Genomic DNA, 19038 nt, shown 5'->3' on the forward strand with positions numbered 1-19038 from the left:
CTGCCGGCACCCTGCCCCAGGCTGCCCAGTGGCTCTCAGTGCCCAGTGACTTCTGCTGCCGCCTGCCCACACATTCGCAAGGCACTGTGATAAAACGAAGGCGAGGGGCAGGCACGGGGAACGGCAGGGCCCTGACGCACACCACTCAGGTTCTCTCTTTCTTTTTTCATACCTAAAAGAAGCTGCAAAGCTCCAAATACTTATGAGGGGAAATGAAATCAGACAGCTGTACAGAACACACAATTCACCTTTAACTTTAATTAAAATAGAGTTTATTAGCTTTTCTTTTAATACAAACATGAGAAAGGAAAACCACCTGAAGATGTAGCGTTATTTTCAAAATTGAATTGTGATCAATACCTGAAGTGCCAAGTTCCATGGATTTGGGAGCCAGGGGCTGGCATATTTGCACACTGCAAAAGGCAATATGCACCATTTTAACAGTTGAGTGCAGCCAAACTGATGATTACACTCCTACAGCCCCACTCTCAAAGGCACACGGACTTGCTATTCAGTGTAAGTTTCTGGGCCTTGGCTGGAAGAGGAAGTGCACAAAACCCATGCCATTCGGAGGGAGATCTGCTCCTAGGACAAATCTCCTAGAATCTATTTGGATCCAAGAAGGGAAGATACTACAAAGACTTGTAACAGGAAGAGTCTAATAATACTTATCCTGTTTAGAGTTCAGTTTCAGAGCCTGAAAGTAAGCTCTGTTCCAAAGTCTCAGAAAGAGCAAAACCCAAGTCTCTAGAGCAGTTGTACAAGATAAAATTCACTTTGGGAAAAAAAACGGAACATAATTAAAAATAGGTTTTATAGAAAGCTTTTTGCTAATTCTCAATTGAACACAATATTTTTCCATCTACCTTGTTAGGTAGTCCAGAATTCTCCAACTCATTACTGTGTCATTATGAACGTAAATCCCTCCCAGGAAACAAAAGCCTAAGGAGAGCCAGATGGATGCACAACATCAGCTTTAGGAACTCCACTGTATATAGCACAAGAGATCTGCAGTAGAAGTCAGAGCAGCAGTGCTGCACACACGCCATTCACCACTCGATTGCTACACTGTTTGGGATGGTGATGATGTTTCCAGACCAACTTTCTCATTCAATGCCTCAGAACAATACACCAATTGCGCCTCTTCCAGAGCAGTAGAAGTATTAGAAAATGAGAGAAGCACCATAATTCACAAGAAATGCAGCATGGACCCTATACATTTTAACAATACATAAAACCATATCTCTGCCCCCAGTCAAAACATTCAAAGTCTTTTGACAATCTCTACTGGAGTGAAGTTGTGGGTGCAGAGTTGGAATTCCTTCCTGCTGGGCAGCTTCTTGATTATGAACAGATCACCAATAATAGCAGCTTTTAATAGCCAAACCAGGGAAAAGCCATCAACACGTGTCTATGCTACTGTTTTCAGCTCCAGAGTGGCTTTATACTTTAAGAGTCCCATGTTTTGTTTTGTTTTTGTTAACACTGCATCAACCTGAAATACAAATGCAGTGAGACTCTGGATGATAGAGGGGAGGAGGGAAGAACATTGTAACTATAGTCATGTCGTTAGTGTTTAAATTCTAAAATTTAAAACTACTTATTATTAAAAACCTCAAGAGTTCACAGCTATAGGCCTACATAGTAAGCAAACATCTGTGGGGGAGAGAAGGAGAGAAGTTTGTTTTTGCACCTCTGGATACATGAGAAGGAAGAGAGAGCTGATTTGACAAAGGTCTTGTCTTTTGCACCAGGTATGCTCCTCAGGCTCTGGGCTCCCTTGGCTAGTTTACCATCCTCTCCTCCTCTTGCTGGAAGACACCATCACCGCTGGCTTGTGTGCATGGAGTGGTGGTATTCCTCCGATTCATATGGATGCTGGTTCATGGTGCTGCACCTTTCTCTCTCCTCAGGAGAGGATGGCATTAGAACGGCGGATACCAACTAAGTTATCAGCACTGAAAGATCGTCTCATAGCAGCTTTTGACAAGTCTTTGTATTTGTCTTCGCACAGCCGGGAGATAGCCTGGGTACCATGTTCAGATACAAAATGAAAAGTACACATTAGGAAAATTCCAACATTTCAAGGAAGCTTTTACAAGTGTAATACCAACAGAGCAGGCACTCTGTAGCAGTGATGCTACTGGCTTTTTTACCTAGAATGACAGTAAGAACTACTTTGGAGGGAAAATATTAAGAGTGTCTGTCCCCATGTTAACAAAACCCTATCCATCAGAAAGTAAGACAAAGATGATGAGTGGTTTCCATATCCAAGTATCTTCATTCTTTTACTGGTCTCACTATCTAATGGAAAACTTGGATCCATTTCAGACTTAAGAGTTTATGGAAGTTGTGTTCAAAATTGCACCTAGTAGCTAGGTCTGCTGCAGGCAGCAGAACCAAAATTTTATTTCAACAGTAAAAAAACCCCACACAGCCATTTCTAAGAGAGAAAAGGTTCAAACTGAAAAGGTTTCTGCACTCCCTCAGGCACCTTGCTCTTGGCCACTCAGTGCAAGTGAGCCTAGGAAATGAAGTTCTACTAGGACGTCTGCTTTGCTTTTACCTTCTCTACACCCTCACTCCCAACATGCTCTTCCCAGGATCACCCACATGATCAGGTTCCTGAAGAGGTCTGAGAAGGGAGCACAGCCCACTGCTCGATGGCATGGCAATAGCCATGGCACTTTAATACAGCTATTCATTATCAGCACATGTGGGCAACTTAGTATTTAACTGCTTTTTCACCCATTTATTGGCTTGCCTCTGCTCTGCTTACCTAGGCTAGTCAAACAGCCCTTACTCTGGTGCAGCTATTCCAATAACAAGCCTAATTATTTAAATCCTAATAACACATGATTGTCCAGAAAATACTGTGTTCTCCCCTGCAAGGCCTATTTCTGATTGGAGCCTTCAGGCATTATCAATGCAAATAAATAAGGATACCAGTAATAAAAGGCTGAACTGAATTTCAGTCCTGAACGTTTACTTCCATTAATAATTTACCACCTATCACCAGATGAACTTTCAGAGTCCTGCAATCAGCTACAAGCCTACACCTTCCCTTTAAGGCAGCACCCATTCAGCACAGCCCAGTGTTCTGGAAGTTCAAAAGGTGAAAAGCACTCTGAGCATGAATAAACTCCTAAGTGTATTTTAAAATAATTATTTACATTTATTTCTGCCGACCTTCTGGAGGCATGCATTTGGCTCAAGAGTGGCATTCTTTGAGACACTGGCTGCGTGAGCTCCTGGTGCAACACCAGACAGACTCTCCATCCTGTTTTAATGCTAGCATCATCAATCATAAAGCAACCTGTTTTGACATATTTAGCTCCACTCGCCCATATGGCATAAATCAGTTTTCAATCTCTGGAATACTAATTCACTGCTTCATACAGGCTCCAACTGCCCGTGTGCTTCTAATCGAAAGGTAGAATAAAACATTTTAGCAAATGGTTGAAATATTCATCACACTTCAGAATTAAAACACAAAATGTCCTATATACACGCATTAGTAAGTGCATCATGGCAAATCACACACTGTACTGAAAATTATTCTGGTTTTAAATACCAAGCCCCCACATGTTAGCAAAGAAGAAACAAAACAGGCTCACGATATGTAAATCATCCACTTATGCCTGGGCACTGAGCAGTTCAATAAACAATTTCCTGTGGAATATGAACTGCCCTACAACCACATTTACAATTAGTGACAGTGTTAGCTTAAAGTGCAAGTAACAAGGGTGAGACAAAGCAGAAGAGTTGCATTGCTTAACTTTAAATAGAGGAATTTGTAGGCCTACCATACCTATCATTCCAAAAGACCAGGAGGGATCATGCTTATTCCCAAAGTTCAGCCACTTCTGGGACGAAATAAAAAGCCTGGCACTTGGCAGAATTATTGGGGGTGGACAATAGAACAATATAAGCCAAGAATACGGCAGCACACCCCTCTTTGAAAGGGGCTATGGTATCAGTGTACACAGGGCCTGTGGTAATGCCTTTGTTGAAAGGTCAACAAAATAACATGCAGAGTCATCAATTAAACCTGGACAGATGAAAGGCTGCATTGATCCAACAAGAAATTCTGCCTGGGAACCCAGGTAATTCAGATATTTTCAAAATGTCTTACATATCTCCAACAACTAGGAAGAAAGACTGACTCTGAAAAAATTCGTTTTTTAAAATGAGCCTTCATACCAAAGAAAGCTGTGTGGACTCACAGAAGGGCAGCCTTTCCCATGGAGCAGAAAGGGCCAGTAATCTACATTTACACTCTGGACATTCTGAAAGACTCCTAAGAAGCGGCTATTCCAAAAGTTTATCTGAACGCAACATTTCTTTGGAAAGGTAGAGGCAGAGGTTCTAGAAGTTGTGAAAAGAAACATATTATCATTTCTGCAGCTGTCCCCAGACAAATGGTTTATTACACTATGAGAGCAGTAAGAGCACTCCCTCTAAATCTAAAAGCAGCTGTGCAGTGGGATGCAGTGGGAAACCTTCAGCTGGTAGTATTTAGAAAGGTCTGAGTGTGACTGTCTCTAGGTGCTTGGAATACAGACTGTGACCAGGGAAGGACAGACAATCCATTACATATGACACTAATCCTTTCAATCTTAAATAGCCTAGCTGAGCTACGGTTCCCAGAATAACATCCATTTTATTTTGCGATCTGTTAGACTTCCATAATCTGTCCCTTCCTTTCCTCAGAATACTAGTTTAGACTAGGCATGGGTTTAGAAGTGCTAACTGTAGTTTAAAAGGGGTTAAATTAGCCTGTAATACACTAATCTGAAAGCTTTTTAGTTTTCCTAACCGCCACTTAATATGATTAGCAACAGATGCTCTTACTACACATACAGAGTCCCCTGCTCAGCCAATCTCAGACCATTACCTCCAGTTTCTGTGCTCTCTCTTTACTGAGAGGCTCCAGCAGAAAGCTCAGGTTATTGTCATCTGCTAGGGAGCGAAGATCGAAGTAGTATTTGGCGTAAACACTGGCAGGAACATTGATATTAAACTGCAGTAGTTCCAAGAAGTGTCTTTCCATCTCGTTCCTAGGAGGCGTAAGGTACAGAAGACAAAGGAAAAAAGATTGGTTTAGCTGGCTGAAAACGCTGAAGAGAGCTCAAGCTTGTTTTTAAAACTAGCAACTTTGAAATAGTCATCAAGAGCTTTGCATTATTAGTTTTGAGAGACACGTTAATCACTAGTGCTCAAAACAAGGTGCAGCTTTAGAGTCCTGGCACCTCCGACTCGGAGAGAAAGGTAGTGCCCTGTCGTGCACTCGCTTGGCTGACCGGGGAGGTTCATTCTTCAGAGTTCCATTAGTGCAGCTGTACAATTCATGCGCCATTCTCACTCTCGTACGGCCCCACACTATAGTGATCAGATGAAAGGAATGATGTATGCTGTTTATTAGCTCTGAAGAACTTGCAGACATTTTCACCAGGCTGATAACAGGAAGGGGGTTTATTGAAGTAGAGGCGGACTAACAAAAGGAGTAGGCAGATCACCACGGCAACAAATGGATCTATGAAGAGCTGCTGCTATTATCTCACAGAAAAAAGCCTCTTGAAGCAACATGGATTCATCTCCAATAAATAAATAAATAAGCAGCATTAGGTGGGAGAAGGAATTTTCTCCTCAATAGCATTAGGCAGGATAACAAAGTACTATGTCAAAGGGCACTGTCCAGTTTTCACTCTTGTCTATTTTCACTGGACAAAATATTTGGAGGAAAGTGGGGAGAGAGCCATGACATGAAAAAGGCTGCTTCAGCTACTGTACCACAGTCAGCTAAACCAAAGATGTTCTACAGAGGAAAACCAATGTTTTACAAATTCACCTAAAAGAAACTGGTGGTTCCCAAACCAAGCAATTCAGTTCAACACTAACTCAATGATTGTTCCTACTGGTAGCAGACCTGTCCCAACAGAATTTAGCAGCTGTATAGGCCAACTGTGAAAACACCAGAAGATAAGCTGCACAAATTCAGTGCCAAGGCTGTTCCTGCTTTTTGAGAGCTTTTAAAATGGATGTGTTATCTAGCAGGGGGGAAAGTAGGGGAGTGTGTGTGTGTGTTGAATCGAGGAATCATCCAGGTTGTGTCCTGTATTGGATGGCAGAACTCACTATGAATAGCAGCTTTGTGCTTGTTTGTAGCATGGTGGACTTGAGTACCATTGAACCTAGTGCCAAAATTAATTTCCTGTTCATACGGTCATAAGCCTACAGAAATGTAAATCAGATAATGTTTTGATGATCAGCTGATCAGAGCTTGATTTACCCTGCAAATAAACGCTCTTCACTGCTCCTTTTGTACTCACTACGCTAATACATTTTAATTGTGTAAAAATACAATTCTTCATTGGATTAACAAGTCTATTAACAGCGGTTTAAAACCTGGGAAAGGATAATGCCCATGTGTTCTCTGTGCCTTATTTACAAACATATGTAGCCAAAAGAATGAATAGCGTGTGTCCCCTTACAAGCAATCATAGCAAGATTAGCAGCTGCAACACTTAATTTTTCCAGTGATTATGGATTCACTCTCATCAAAGCAAACAAGTTTTCACAAAGGATGACTTCTAAACATCAATTTAATTTCCTTTGATTTGTTTCCCCATTAGAAATAAGTAAAATAAACCAAAAAAACCCACCCTCAAAAAAAAAAAAAGGCAAACAAAAAACAAACCCTTTCAGTAAAAACCACAACTTTGCTTTGGTCAAATAAGAAAGGGCTTGTGACAGAAAAAGCAAGATGAATGCTTTACCTATGTGGAGTAGGAAAAGGCTAAGGCAAATTAACTCAGCTGCCAGCTGCGAGGCCTGGATCACATATCCTTTAACAAACTTGAACCCATGAGCAGTTTCTGCGAGAGCCGTGCAGTCACGCTGCAAACACAGTTGTGAAATGGATCTGCCAAACAAGTGTCTTGAAGCAGTAAGGAGAATGTGTTTGATGGGAACGAGGTGCACCTACGCTGCCTTCAGAAGAGGTGCCTGGCTTGTACGTACACACACACACGTATTTTTAAGCTGGGTGAACTAAACCAGATATAAACCCTTTTGCCAGTTCCAGAGTGGTGTAACTCTCATGCTTGACTTGCAGTGGCTCAACAAGAGTAGCCGTCAGGTTAGTGAGATTATATGCAGAGCCAAGAAGAAAATTCGCAGAAAATTCACATCAAACTTGCCACCGGTCCTGGTAGACAGGTCTTTACCACACAGAATGGCCCACCCAGGGAACGATACCTGGCAGAATCCTGCCAAACAATCTTTACCTGGAGAGCTGCTAGGGTTTTTGGTGGGTTTTTTGGCAGCATCACCAGCCATCTCCAACATCAGAATGCAACTACGCCTGAAAAAACCTTTGCCAAATGTTTTCTCTCCGTAACGCTTGTATTCAGAATATCTAATACTCACCAACTGACTAGTTTTAAAAATATTGGAACAAAGAAAGTTACAATTAACTATAGTACCAACTATTAATTGAAAGTAGACTTACAAACTTAAAACTCAATTTTGCAGAGTACTTTAAGCAGTTTTCCAAGGTCCTGATCTTGATGATGTTATCTAACCCACGAGCAGTGAAGTCTGCCAAGTTGCAGCAGTGCTGGGCTTGGGATGGACACCCCGGGTCACTGTCAGAAAAGGGTTGTACAGTTCCTGCCCCTACCTAAATTCAAAGGTCTAAGTCATTTCAAATGAGATGAGATTACAAAAATCCCATCTTCAAATTGGGGGAAAAAATAAGCCTAAATTCAGTCTATTTTCCCTACCACCTACACTGCTTTGAAAATATAAGTACTCACAATTTCAGGAGACCCAGCATTGGCAATAGAGAATAAACATCCTGCTTGTTACAGATATTTTCAGTGCTATCAGTTTGATTTGCCCCAAATAGGGCCAGAAGAAGAGACATCAAAAAGAGCAAGATGTATACTCCAGCACTCCTAGCATCACTGACCCCACTTCAGCCATCTCAGAGTTATTTGCTGCAACGCTTCAAGTATGTTCCTCAGACAGATGAGCACTCTGAGCCAGGTTGAGTGAAGATGTACACTGTATAAAATCACTAATTATGCTTTCCTGAAAGCATGGCTGGCGCAGCCCTGCATTTGGAGACAAAGAACTCGCAGGCAAGGGGTATGTATAAAACAAGCTACTACGTTTGCTGTTACTGCTTGTGATGTGAAATAACCTGAGTAACAAAAATTGTTTTGGTGTGGATAAACCCCCTGTTTTTAGAAATGCTGCCCCTCCACCTAAAAGGAAGAAAACTGGATATTTCTCCCCCTGAAGAGTCCCAGATAAATAATTACTCACTGTATTTTAGACATTAGCTTTAGTCTGAATCTAGGGAAGAGAGCTTAGGGCAAGAACACACTCTCAGATAAGCAGCCCCTCAGTCGGCTCCTGTGCTAGAGCTGACTGTTACTACTTTGGCCTGGACACATGTTCGATTACAGCACAACAGTGGGATAAAACGCAAAACCACATAAAATATGTCATGAAGTTTATTAAGGCCAGAAAGCCTGATATTAAGCTAGCCTTCTAGCATTTCTAGCACTGTGGTAATAAGGGAAACTGGGGAACAAGCTGGCAAGTAGAATTAAAACAATAATGTTGACATCTCGAAGCTCTCAGAGATAGAACTTTGCAAGCAGGAATTTAACAGAAAATCTAATGGGCCAAATCACTCCACATAAACACACCTCCAGCCCGTAGTATGAGCCTGGCAGCAGAAGGATGAACATCCTCTGAAACTGCAGAAACTGTAGGGCTTAAAGTTGAGCACACCAAGAAAAGAGAGCAGATTCAAAACTTCTGAAAAACTGAAATCTACATCTGAGGTAAGAGTATATAAAAGAAATAGCCTTACATAAACAAGAAGTAGTGAGAATTTTGTTCTCAGCACTGTAGGCAAGTCTAAGTACTCACCCAAAGAAGATGAGCTGCAGCAACAGCTGGATGTAACACATGCAACCACAGATACTGACACAAATGACACCTGTCTGCCAGCAGCAGTGGCTGAGAATTCAGACTTTGAGATATTTAGGCCTTAGTTGATAATACAAGAGCAGACACCTAAGTCGCAAGTTACAGCTTACCTTGCAGGTTTTCAAATTCTAAAACAGAAAAGGCAGGGGACAAATTTAGTTCACTTCTTGTTTTTCTTTCTTCCCAAAAAGACTTTTGGTAAGACTATAAATTGGGCATTTCAGAGTTACACCAATGCAAAAAAATAATGGAAACAAGCAGCCAGTCCCACAGTTCATCACTGGGGGAAAGAAGGTAAAGAAAACTAACTTTCAAGTTAATCACTCAAGTCATTAGAAATATTAATACAAATTTGTCTCAAAATAGAGTTATCCAAAGTTTCCTAGGTTAAAAAAGGGAATGAGGCCGGACACCAGATACACATCATGTACATATATCATAGCACCAGAGACCAACATTTTTTCCGTATGATCACAAAAACTGCCATTCCAAGAAAAACCCCAAAAAAACCCAAACCACTGCAGAGTAGCCAAACCTTGAAACTTACATGTCCTCAACAGTAATGTCCTTCAATATTTGGCAATAATCCACATTCCACACAGCCTGATCATCCCAGACTTTAGAAGCCAGCAGAATAGCTCCTAGGACTATCCTCTTCCAGTTACTAGGGCATATGTCAATCTCTGCATAGGTTAAAAGCCTTTCCAAATAAACCTATTAAAAGAAAAAAACAGACATAACAGTTTTATATGTGTAATTAAGACCTGGAGTTGAGTTCTGAGCAGCAAGTATACCAGTCTTGTATGACTATTTTATCCCATTATCATTAAGTGTGTCAAAATAAGTATTAGTGATTACTACTTACACTTTAGAACCCAAACTTTCAGGAGTTACAGGTTCCATTTTTTAGCACAGCACAAGAACTGGACCACCACGGTATACAATAAAGATACTGAAGAATCAGTTCTGAGCAATGAGCAGTGCTGTTTCAGCGAGACACTGCTAGAGTTCTATTCATCATAGTCACAGTCTCATTAAGGCCTATGTGGGTTAGTAAATCACTGAACTTCACACTAACCTTTCATCACAGCAGCCTTCCAGAACTTAAAGGGGGCCTACAAGAAAGCTGGAGAGGGACTTTTTACAACGGCATGTAGTGATAGGACAAGGGGCAATGGTTTTAAACTGAAAGAGGGGAAATTTAGATTAGATCTAAGGAAGAAATTCTTCACTCTGTGGGTGGTGAAGCTCTGGAACAGGTTGCCCAGAGAAGCTGTGGATGCCCCATCCCTGGAAGTGTTCAAGGCCAGGTTGGATGAGGCTTTGAGCAACCTGACATAGGGAAAGGTGTGCCTGCCCATGGCAGAGGGGCTGGCACTAGATGATCTTTAAGGTCTCTTCCAACACAACCCATTCTGCGATTCTGTGATCACAGTTAAGGTTCAGCACTTGTAGCTTAACAGGAAGTGCTAAAACCTGCATTGTGATGGGACGAAGATGCATTAATTGCTATCTTTCCACAATGAAAGGTGTTACAATGCTATTTCTACTTCACCCTGTAAAGAAGAGATTCAGTCCTTCACCTACAACAATGTCATCCTCTGCTTTCATCTATATCACCAACTGCTTAGGTAGTGAAAGATACCCAAGTCCAAAGATAAGTCTTGGTCTTCTACTCGGTCTTCTCACATAATCTCAAATCAGCCCAAAGATGTTGAATCAGGCCCTTGCTTAGAAGCTAGCTGCTATTTCACGTTCCTATAATGATCCACGTACTAAGTAATTTGCACTTTCAAATTTGAACATAAATTGTTTTTAATGTTCTATGCCCTAAACTAAATCCGAGGTGCTAATGAAACCTAATGAAACTAATAAACTAGCAGGTGCAGGAAGCTGTTGTACAGGTCTACGGGCACAATCAATCTTTATTTCTAGGGTCTCCCCACACTTTCTTCCTATCCTTTGCTTGTAGCCTTCCAGTGAACTAAATGTATAGTAAACTATACATTCCAGTGAACTAAACCTATAGTAACAGGGCCACCTAGTGGTAAAATCCACTTTAAGATCTAACTCTATTTCCATTCTTTTGTAAATGCTTCGGCTGGCTAGTTTGTCCGGGGTTTAGCTATAATCTTGTTCTGTCAAGATTGCTTGCATGTCTTTGGAAAAGCAAAAACCTCGAACTGCTTTCAGAGTTACAATAGCTCTAACTATCTGGCCTTTTTAATTACTTATTTCCTCATTAAAGAGAGTCCTTCAAGCTGAGTTAGCTTAATTGCCACATTGTCTTTTGGTGGCAGTTTTCTTCTGTTCTCCTTTCAGACTGTTTTTCAGAAATAATCCACAATGAAGACTTTAGTCCAGTATGCAATAGAGCGCAGTTTAAGAGACTGTCTAATGTAGCAATTGTATGGGTTGTGGTTTTTGCACATGCATGCATATATGTGTGTGTATAAATAATCCATCTTGCTTTCTAAAATCAAACAAAAAACTGTAATGAGATTACTTTCTTACGTTCCAAATATCTCCATGTCACCTGGAAAAAAAGTTGTAGTCTCTCTGGTTTAATAAAAAGAAAGTTTGAGAGAAAGGTGGCAATGACTGACAGATGTAATAATAAGAAAGCTAATCTTGTAGTTCCTACACTATTGATCCTTGACCCCTTAGGTGATGTTACTTGTACTTTTCTGGTTAACCCTCTTTCCCCTCCACACAACTGGAATAGAAGATGTCTTTGTGTCTGATCTTATTATACCACACTGTTCATGGTGTCCCACTGTTTCGCCTTCCTCAAGCTTCTTCAGCGAGTTATATATTATGAAACAATGTTTGATTGGACAAGTAATTAAGCATTACATACTCATACAGAAAAGGTAAGTTCCTTTTTAGTTAACCACTCTGTGACTACTTAGAAATATCCTCTAATGAACTCACTTATACAGTGTCTTCATTATTAGCAAGGTTTCACAAGATCCTATAACTATTTAAATGTCACTTCAGGCCAGTTCACTTGATTGAGAGGAGAAAGTCTTCCAAAACAAGTTTCAGTAATCAGGCATCTCTTACCAGTGTCACTATTGCACATTCAGCTGTCAGCTGTGCAGCACTGAAAAGCGTCCGAACAAACCGGTAGATGTGCTTGTGATCAGGATCATGCTTGTAGTAGTCATCTGGAACTTCTTCCCGCTGAAAGAAAGTTCTCTGAATTACTGAAAATCCGTCTTACTTAATACTTTAAAGAACGGCCAAACACAGTTGTTTCTTCTCACTGGGCAGAAGTGTACACAACCCTTCTCTGTCACAGAGACAAAAATAAAATCCTACACTGAAAGCAGGAAGCAGCCTTGCAGTATTATGCATAATCCAAACACAGCACAATAGCTTTAGCTGATATCTTTGCATTGAACACTTTTTTGATCTGTAAGGATAATGGAAAGAGCATGAACTACCATTGTAATTACTATGATAACTATTACCACTGCTAACTATGGTCCATGGAACATTTTACAGAATAAAAGAGATTTTAAAAAAAAAGTTTCTCCCTGAAAGAAAACCAGAGATATATACACAGTAGGGAAGCACTGGCTCTTCAAAAGGCAAAATTAATAGACTTCATAAGATTCCCCAGCTGAATTCAGCTGAGAAAGAGCTGAAGAACACATGTCAATAATTCTGTCACAGGTAGAACTGGAAGGTAACTTACGCTGTCTTCACAGGACTCATTCTTGAGAGATTCCAGAAATGCAACAAAGCTAATGAAGAGCTAGATTTAACTTTGATGCGATGCTAAACTGTTTCTAAATACAGGGGAGAAGAAAAGCTTAGAAATAAGCAGTCTGTAAAAGCAAGCCTAAAATGAGCATTTGAGTATTCTGACTCTGTCCTCCTAGACATTCTGATGCTCAGCACCCTTCTTGGAGGGATGAAACTTCAAGAGCTCAGCTTTACGCATTGGTTCTGCAAGACTGATAGTGGATTAGGTTTCTATCTATGGTCCAAGTTAGACCTATAGTATGGTAAAGATACTAGCTGAGAACAGCATAGCTGCTTGACATTAAACAAGTAGTCATAAGGTAAGCAAAGCAGCAAGCGTCACGTGGTTTTGTAGTTTAAAATAGCCAGGCAAGAGTGTCAATAAAACGAAGAGGTAAGTTAATGTTGTGCTTTCCACACAGCCTTCTAATGCACCACTAACCAAGGGAGGTTACCTCTCTGAGGTGGGCATGCAACATTAGGAGTAACACAAGTAGGATCCCCTTTGCATAACTCCTGCGCTATGAGCAGTACAAAAGCACATCTGGAAGCACATTTTTGCTGACTAGAACTGAGGAGGAAATGACTGGACTGGTATTTGTCACCAAGCCTTGTGATGCTGGCAACTTGAAGTTTGTTACTTCTGCTATTAGGGTCAATAGAGCCTGGATTTGGACTCCATGTGACTCAATCTTTAGAGGACAAGGTGTTCAGAGATTTCATCCAGATAATTAACTTTTTTAAAGGAACTGTAGGTACCCAGTCAAAACCCCACTGCTACAGAAACTAACAAGCCATTTGTATCTTTCCCCTCAGAAGTATGACACATGGCCATGACTATAGTTCTGTCTGTACACTGCAGTAAGATAGAAAAGACCTTTAAGCATTTAACATTCGAAAGATGTCACATTGCTAAATAAAAAAAAAAGAAATTGTACAATGAAGTGGAGTTTATCGTAAAGAATTTTCAATGTGAAACAACAGATTCAGGCTGTTTAAACAATTTTGGATCAGACTTTTCTCTTGAAGTACCACAGTCCATACAAGAAATCTCCTATATAGCTCTTCTCCTGAAGTTCATTATTTTATGGAGTATAGAGTTGTATTTATTCAAGTGTACAATTCCTAGCACAATGGGTCATGTTTAGGGATAAAATTCTAACAAACTTAAAATATTTACTTTTTTATTAAAACCTGTTTATTAACAAGCCAGATGTTCGAGATAGATTAAGCTGCATTCACTCAGGTAAGTCCCAGACCAAACAGCATTTTTAAAGCCTCTAGAGCTTTGCTAAATTCATTTCAAATAAAAAACAAAGTGGTTCTGTAGGACAGTCATTAAGCTAGTAGTGCTCAAACTGGACATAAAAAGCACACGCACCACTCCTGAGCTTGGTTGTGCTATGAGGTTTTGCACCTTAAATATTTTCTAAAAAGGTGCACCAGGACCAGTCACATTAAAATCACATGCTGAATGCTCCTGGCTATTACTGCAAGCAGCATTAAGCGTATTTGCTTTAAAATTTTGCCTTTCAGGTTTTTTAAAGACCAGACTCACTGTCTCCTACTTTGTGTGATGCTTCATATATTATGTTCTCCTGTTTGCAGTCATTTAAAAGGTTAGGCACGTATCTACTAACTGTGCCTTCCTAAATAAACAGGAAAGACTTGTAATTAAAGTAGTGTTAAAGAGGGGAAGAAAGGAATCAGACAAGAAAGTTCTGATGTCAAATACGCAAGAATCAGCATGTGCTTGCTTTCTATTTATATTCAGATAAAGCACAGAAAATCAAACATACTCTGCAACATTTAGAGAGACTGAGTTCTGTTCATGATCTAGCTGACATCAGAAGTCCAGAGGACATTGTCTGCACTGTTCTACGTATAAAGATACAATTTAAGATCAATTTGCTCATGACCTGATGCTAAGACATTTTTATGACTTATACAATACAAATCAAGATGTTTAAAACTGTGTATATTGATATACGTTCAGAGGATCAAAAAGTTACACTTACTGTGAGAGGATGAGATTTTTCATCAAAAATATCCAATGATCTGTCGGAATCTCTACAAAATAAAAATCTCTGGTTTAGCCACAAGAGTTACTTGGTAATGCTATGCTCCACTAAAAAGTGTTATTCATTAAAGAGGATAAAGGGACATACTTTATAGTTCAGCTTTTCCTAGAATATCATATGAAGTTATATTGTATTTTTCCAAAGCATTTAATGATGAGATCTTACAACCGAATATTTAGGAAGCTAAACAATGAATCCATGTTCTCATATTACGCTTAGTATAGTTCTCCCTTAAACTGTGAAACAATCTCATTAATAGCATTTCTTTCAAAAAAGCATCTGTGATTTTGAAGCATACACTGTAACTAGCTATATTGTACATTGGACAGTGTTCCTTCACCCATCAAAACTAACCTGTATCTCTGTATTCAGGAAACAAAGTTCAAAGGCTGATTTGTAGTGAGTTCAGTGTATTCTCCTCACTTCCTCTGTTTTGACTTCTTATGCTTCATTCTCAATGAAGCATGTGCCATTGGATGGGTGTATTACTGACCTTTCCATATCAGCTCAAGAGGGAGTACAAAGACGAAGCAGATAACAGCATGAAGTCTTAGATTTTTCAACTCTTTTAAGTTATACTAGCTGTTACTGAAGTGACCAAGACCACATCCCTGGCTCAAAAAGAAAGTTGTTGTGTTTCAGAAAAAAAAAGTTCACTCACCTGTTCTTTATATGGTAGAATATTGCTAACGTTACACTAAAAAAGAGAAAGAAAAAAAGAAAAGACTTAAAGCACATTCTGTGCACACTATTCCACTGCAAAAGCTGTTGTTCAGGTCAAAACGTTCAGAATCCATTATGTATTGACTTCTTCTCACATTCTCGAGTACTCTGCGTCTCATTTTGAATGTTTACCTGCCTGAACAGAAACTGGCCGAATCAGATTGGCTAGCCCAACTACTTTTATATTCATTGTACAGGCATTTGTGCCACAAAATAAACATTATACTGCTTTCATTGCCTGATTAGGTGACATTTATTGAAAATGTGGACTATTCACAACTAAAATACAATAAAAGTTCTACTTGATGTTACATATACTGTTGTAGAGATTCTGCTGATGTTTTAACTCTGTATTTCTGGCTGTCTAATTTAGAACCTGTCTTAAAAAAAGAGAACAATAAGGATGATATTATGCCAGCATAATCCAAGAAGGGGACAAGAACAAATCTCAGTCTCTGCTGAGTCAAGTAAGGCAATAGATTTCATATTGACACTCATCTACTGTGGCCAAATTTCAGCTACTTTACTGGCAGTGACAACAGGAACACTGCTATCACAGGGATCCATCACAGGGAAGCTCTGATCTATTGTCAGCTGTACATCGCTTCAAAATGGCACAAGCATCATCTTTTAAGCTTTTTTTTTTCCTTCTAGAAAAGGAGAAGTGACATGATAGATATCTCTGTTTGAAATCAAATTTAAAAGCGACAAATCAACTTAGACATTTCCAAACTCTACTAAGTGTTAAGACAGTAAAGCCTTCTGGGCCTGAAGCTACTTTGCCTTACTTTCTCTTCAAGCACAAGTAAAACTCATTCTCAGTTTTCGGCTGGTATCATCTATGCACAAAGAACTGTCTCTGTGATACCCAAAACAATAGGTCAAATAGCTGTTTCCACTGGAGAACCAAGATGACTAAATAATTATCAAACTCACCTGCCTGAAAGAACAAATATACGAAGAAAAAGTAGAAAGGCTGGAACTAAAACCAAAGCCAGCAACATACTCTTATCCACAACTAGAGGGCAGACTAATACCACTGGCAAGTAGCAAACACAGTCCTACTAACTTCCTGCAACTCCATACAAAAATCCATTTCAAGTTTTTCCCAGATTGAGTTTCTGGATTTGGCTTTCGACAGAAGCCTTTCAGCTCCCCACCCCAACACACACTTTTAAACTCAAAATGCTGACACACTTTGCACTGCCTCAGATGCGCAAATGCACAATGATAACTGCTTTGAAATACAAGATCAGCTCTGTACATTAGCTCTGTAACTAAAAACACAAACCCAAAAGCTTGCTTCAGCAGTCAAAATTAACCAGACCTCTACACTCCTTCCATGACCAACCTGAATAAGCAGTGCTGTGCTCCTCTCATTCAAGTCTATGACTGGCTTTGGAACAGACAAGACCACCACAAAATCCCAAATAAACTTTGTAATGCTACTCAGCCCCTTGCTGATGACAAATGGTTCTTACCACTTTATTGTGCTTCTAAGGTTAGGTTGACTGACAGTGCTGTCATCTATAAATATCGTTGAGCATGAGCTGTATTTTTTCGTAAGCTGCCCAGGAGAAACCTTAGGGAGAAAAAACAAAGCAATACAAAACAGAAACACATTCAAGAAGAGGGATTCTGTAAGCTTTGGTTTACCAAACATTGAACACTGGCTTTACACCTGAAGTAGTTACTGCAGAGGTCTTTGTAGATGATTACTCCTGCTGTGCAAGGTACCCTATAGCCATCAAGCTCCTGAGGATACCCTCTGTGTAAGGTAGGTTTATAAATCACCTCTTGAAATATACAGCATGATGTTTCTAGGTAAGTAATTTTCAGTAGAAATAGCTGCAGTTAAAGCAGCAAGTCCTCTGATTTTCTCAGTTCTCCTTCATTCCATTCTTGCCAATTCAGCTCTCAGTCTTCCCTCTCTATGACGTACTTTATTAGACTCCCCTGTGACTTCGTAATCATCATCTCCCTTTTTTATATCCTATACCTTTAAATTTTCTGGTTATCCAGTATCGATCCCTGTAAAAACAGTAATGCATTTGGGGTTTTGTCTTTTTACATTTTAGAAACAAAGAAACTCTTCCTGACATTGCTTGCTTCAATCATGTCTTGTTTAGTGTCTGGAATCTGGAAATAAAGTACTACTATTACCCTTACTTTTACTATTTAGAGCTAGCAATACGTTCCATCATCTATCCTAATCCTGTAGATTTTATACTGTAAGAAATCTTCCTATGTAATACTAAGTCAAGCTTCCCTGAGCATTTTTAGAGAATGCCTTGCACTAGAGCTAGGACGTCATAACTGACAGAGGAGTTTTCATCAAGAAATTCAAGGTTCATTAGTTTTTGCCAGAATCTTTTTAAATGCCTTGTCTAAAAACTTGAAAGTCTTCCATATGAAAATGTTGGCACCCTTCACAACTCAATGGCTGCCTGGGAATATGTCCCATTTTAGCTGAAGTTTGCCAGCAAAAGCAATACAATTGCACTTCACCTTGGTGCTGGAGACTAAAGCTGGAACTGTAATTGAAAAAGAAAAAAAAAAACACCTCCCATAATGATATTAAATATATCATAATTATATTAATATATAATGATATTAAATATAACAGACTTGAAATATCATTATCTTATCAGTAACTTATCAGTAGACACTTCTGCTACAGTATTTTTTAAACTTTGTGTTACTAACTTCTATTCTTAGCTTTACTAGTCAATAATTTTTAATCTACTTATTGATTACATTACATCTTTTTGGTATATTTTTTGGTAAGTCAAGTGTCAAAATCAACTAATATTTACAGAAGAACCTTAGAGCGTATTTTCAGATTTTGAAACTAATGGATTATTATTTATTTATCATGCTGATGATAATGTTTGTTCATTATTCTCTTCCCATGCTGGATACATTTCTTATAATACGTCCTGCAGTGATGTTCAAACAGCAAGTCATTTAAGACTTGTGATCTCATCTGAAAAATTAATCCAGTTTTATTTCTGTTTAAAAAAAACCCATAATGTAGGCAGTTTGACTTATATTTTCTCCTTCAGTGTTCTGAAATGCTGAAGACTGATACAAAATCAAATTCCATTCTTATTCTTTTGGCATCAGCCATTCTATGCTCTGTGATACTGTGCCTGTTTGTTCATTTTTTAAAGACAGGCAAAGATAATTCAGTTTTATCTTGCTAAGGAGGATTTGAAACATGTGCAGGACTATATACCTAGAACTCCTACAGTTGTTCCTTGAATTTGTCTTTGTCCCACTATGCTAATATTATCTATATAGCACACTAAGAATCTGTTTTACTTACATGATTGATGTGGTTACTCTTCCTCTTCTCTCGCACTAGAAAGAGGGAGAAAGAATGCGAACTGAAAGGTTTCTAAAATACAATCTCAATTTACATTCAATAAAGCCATTCTATTAACCCAGTCTTCTGAAGTATACGAGAATT

At 39.3% G+C, this 19038-nt stretch overlaps 1 protein-coding gene across 3 annotated transcripts in view; it reads right to left on the reverse strand.

Annotated features, from left to right (window-relative positions):
* Positions 1-285: 285 nt before the first annotated feature.
* Positions 286-19038, reverse strand: part of CCNYL1 (cyclin Y like 1) — a 33932-nt gene continuing 15179 nt past the window's right edge. For 2 of the 3 annotated variants that reach the window (XM_086615331.1, XM_086615329.1), the window contains 8 exons: positions 18895-18929; positions 17048-17148; positions 15505-15540; positions 14781-14832; positions 12076-12195; positions 9557-9723; positions 4898-5060; positions 286-2026 (listed from right to left, as the gene is read on the reverse strand). In XM_086615331.1, the coding sequence (XP_086471457.1) occupies positions 1910-2026; positions 4898-5060; positions 9557-9723; positions 12076-12195; positions 14781-14832; positions 15505-15540; positions 17048-17148; positions 18895-18929 (791 nt within the window). In that variant the 3' untranslated portion in view covers positions 286-1909. The remainder of the gene's footprint in view (positions 2027-4897; positions 5061-9556; positions 9724-12075; positions 12196-14780; positions 14833-15504; positions 15541-17047; positions 17149-18894; positions 18930-19038) is intronic. The other variant, XM_086615332.1, reaches the window with a different exon arrangement.

The sequence above is a fragment of the Tauraco erythrolophus genome, chromosome 8 (assembly GCF_009769465.1).
Source record: "Tauraco erythrolophus isolate bTauEry1 chromosome 8, bTauEry1.pri, whole genome shotgun sequence".
Lineage (NCBI taxonomy): Eukaryota > Metazoa > Chordata > Aves > Musophagiformes > Musophagidae > Tauraco > Tauraco erythrolophus.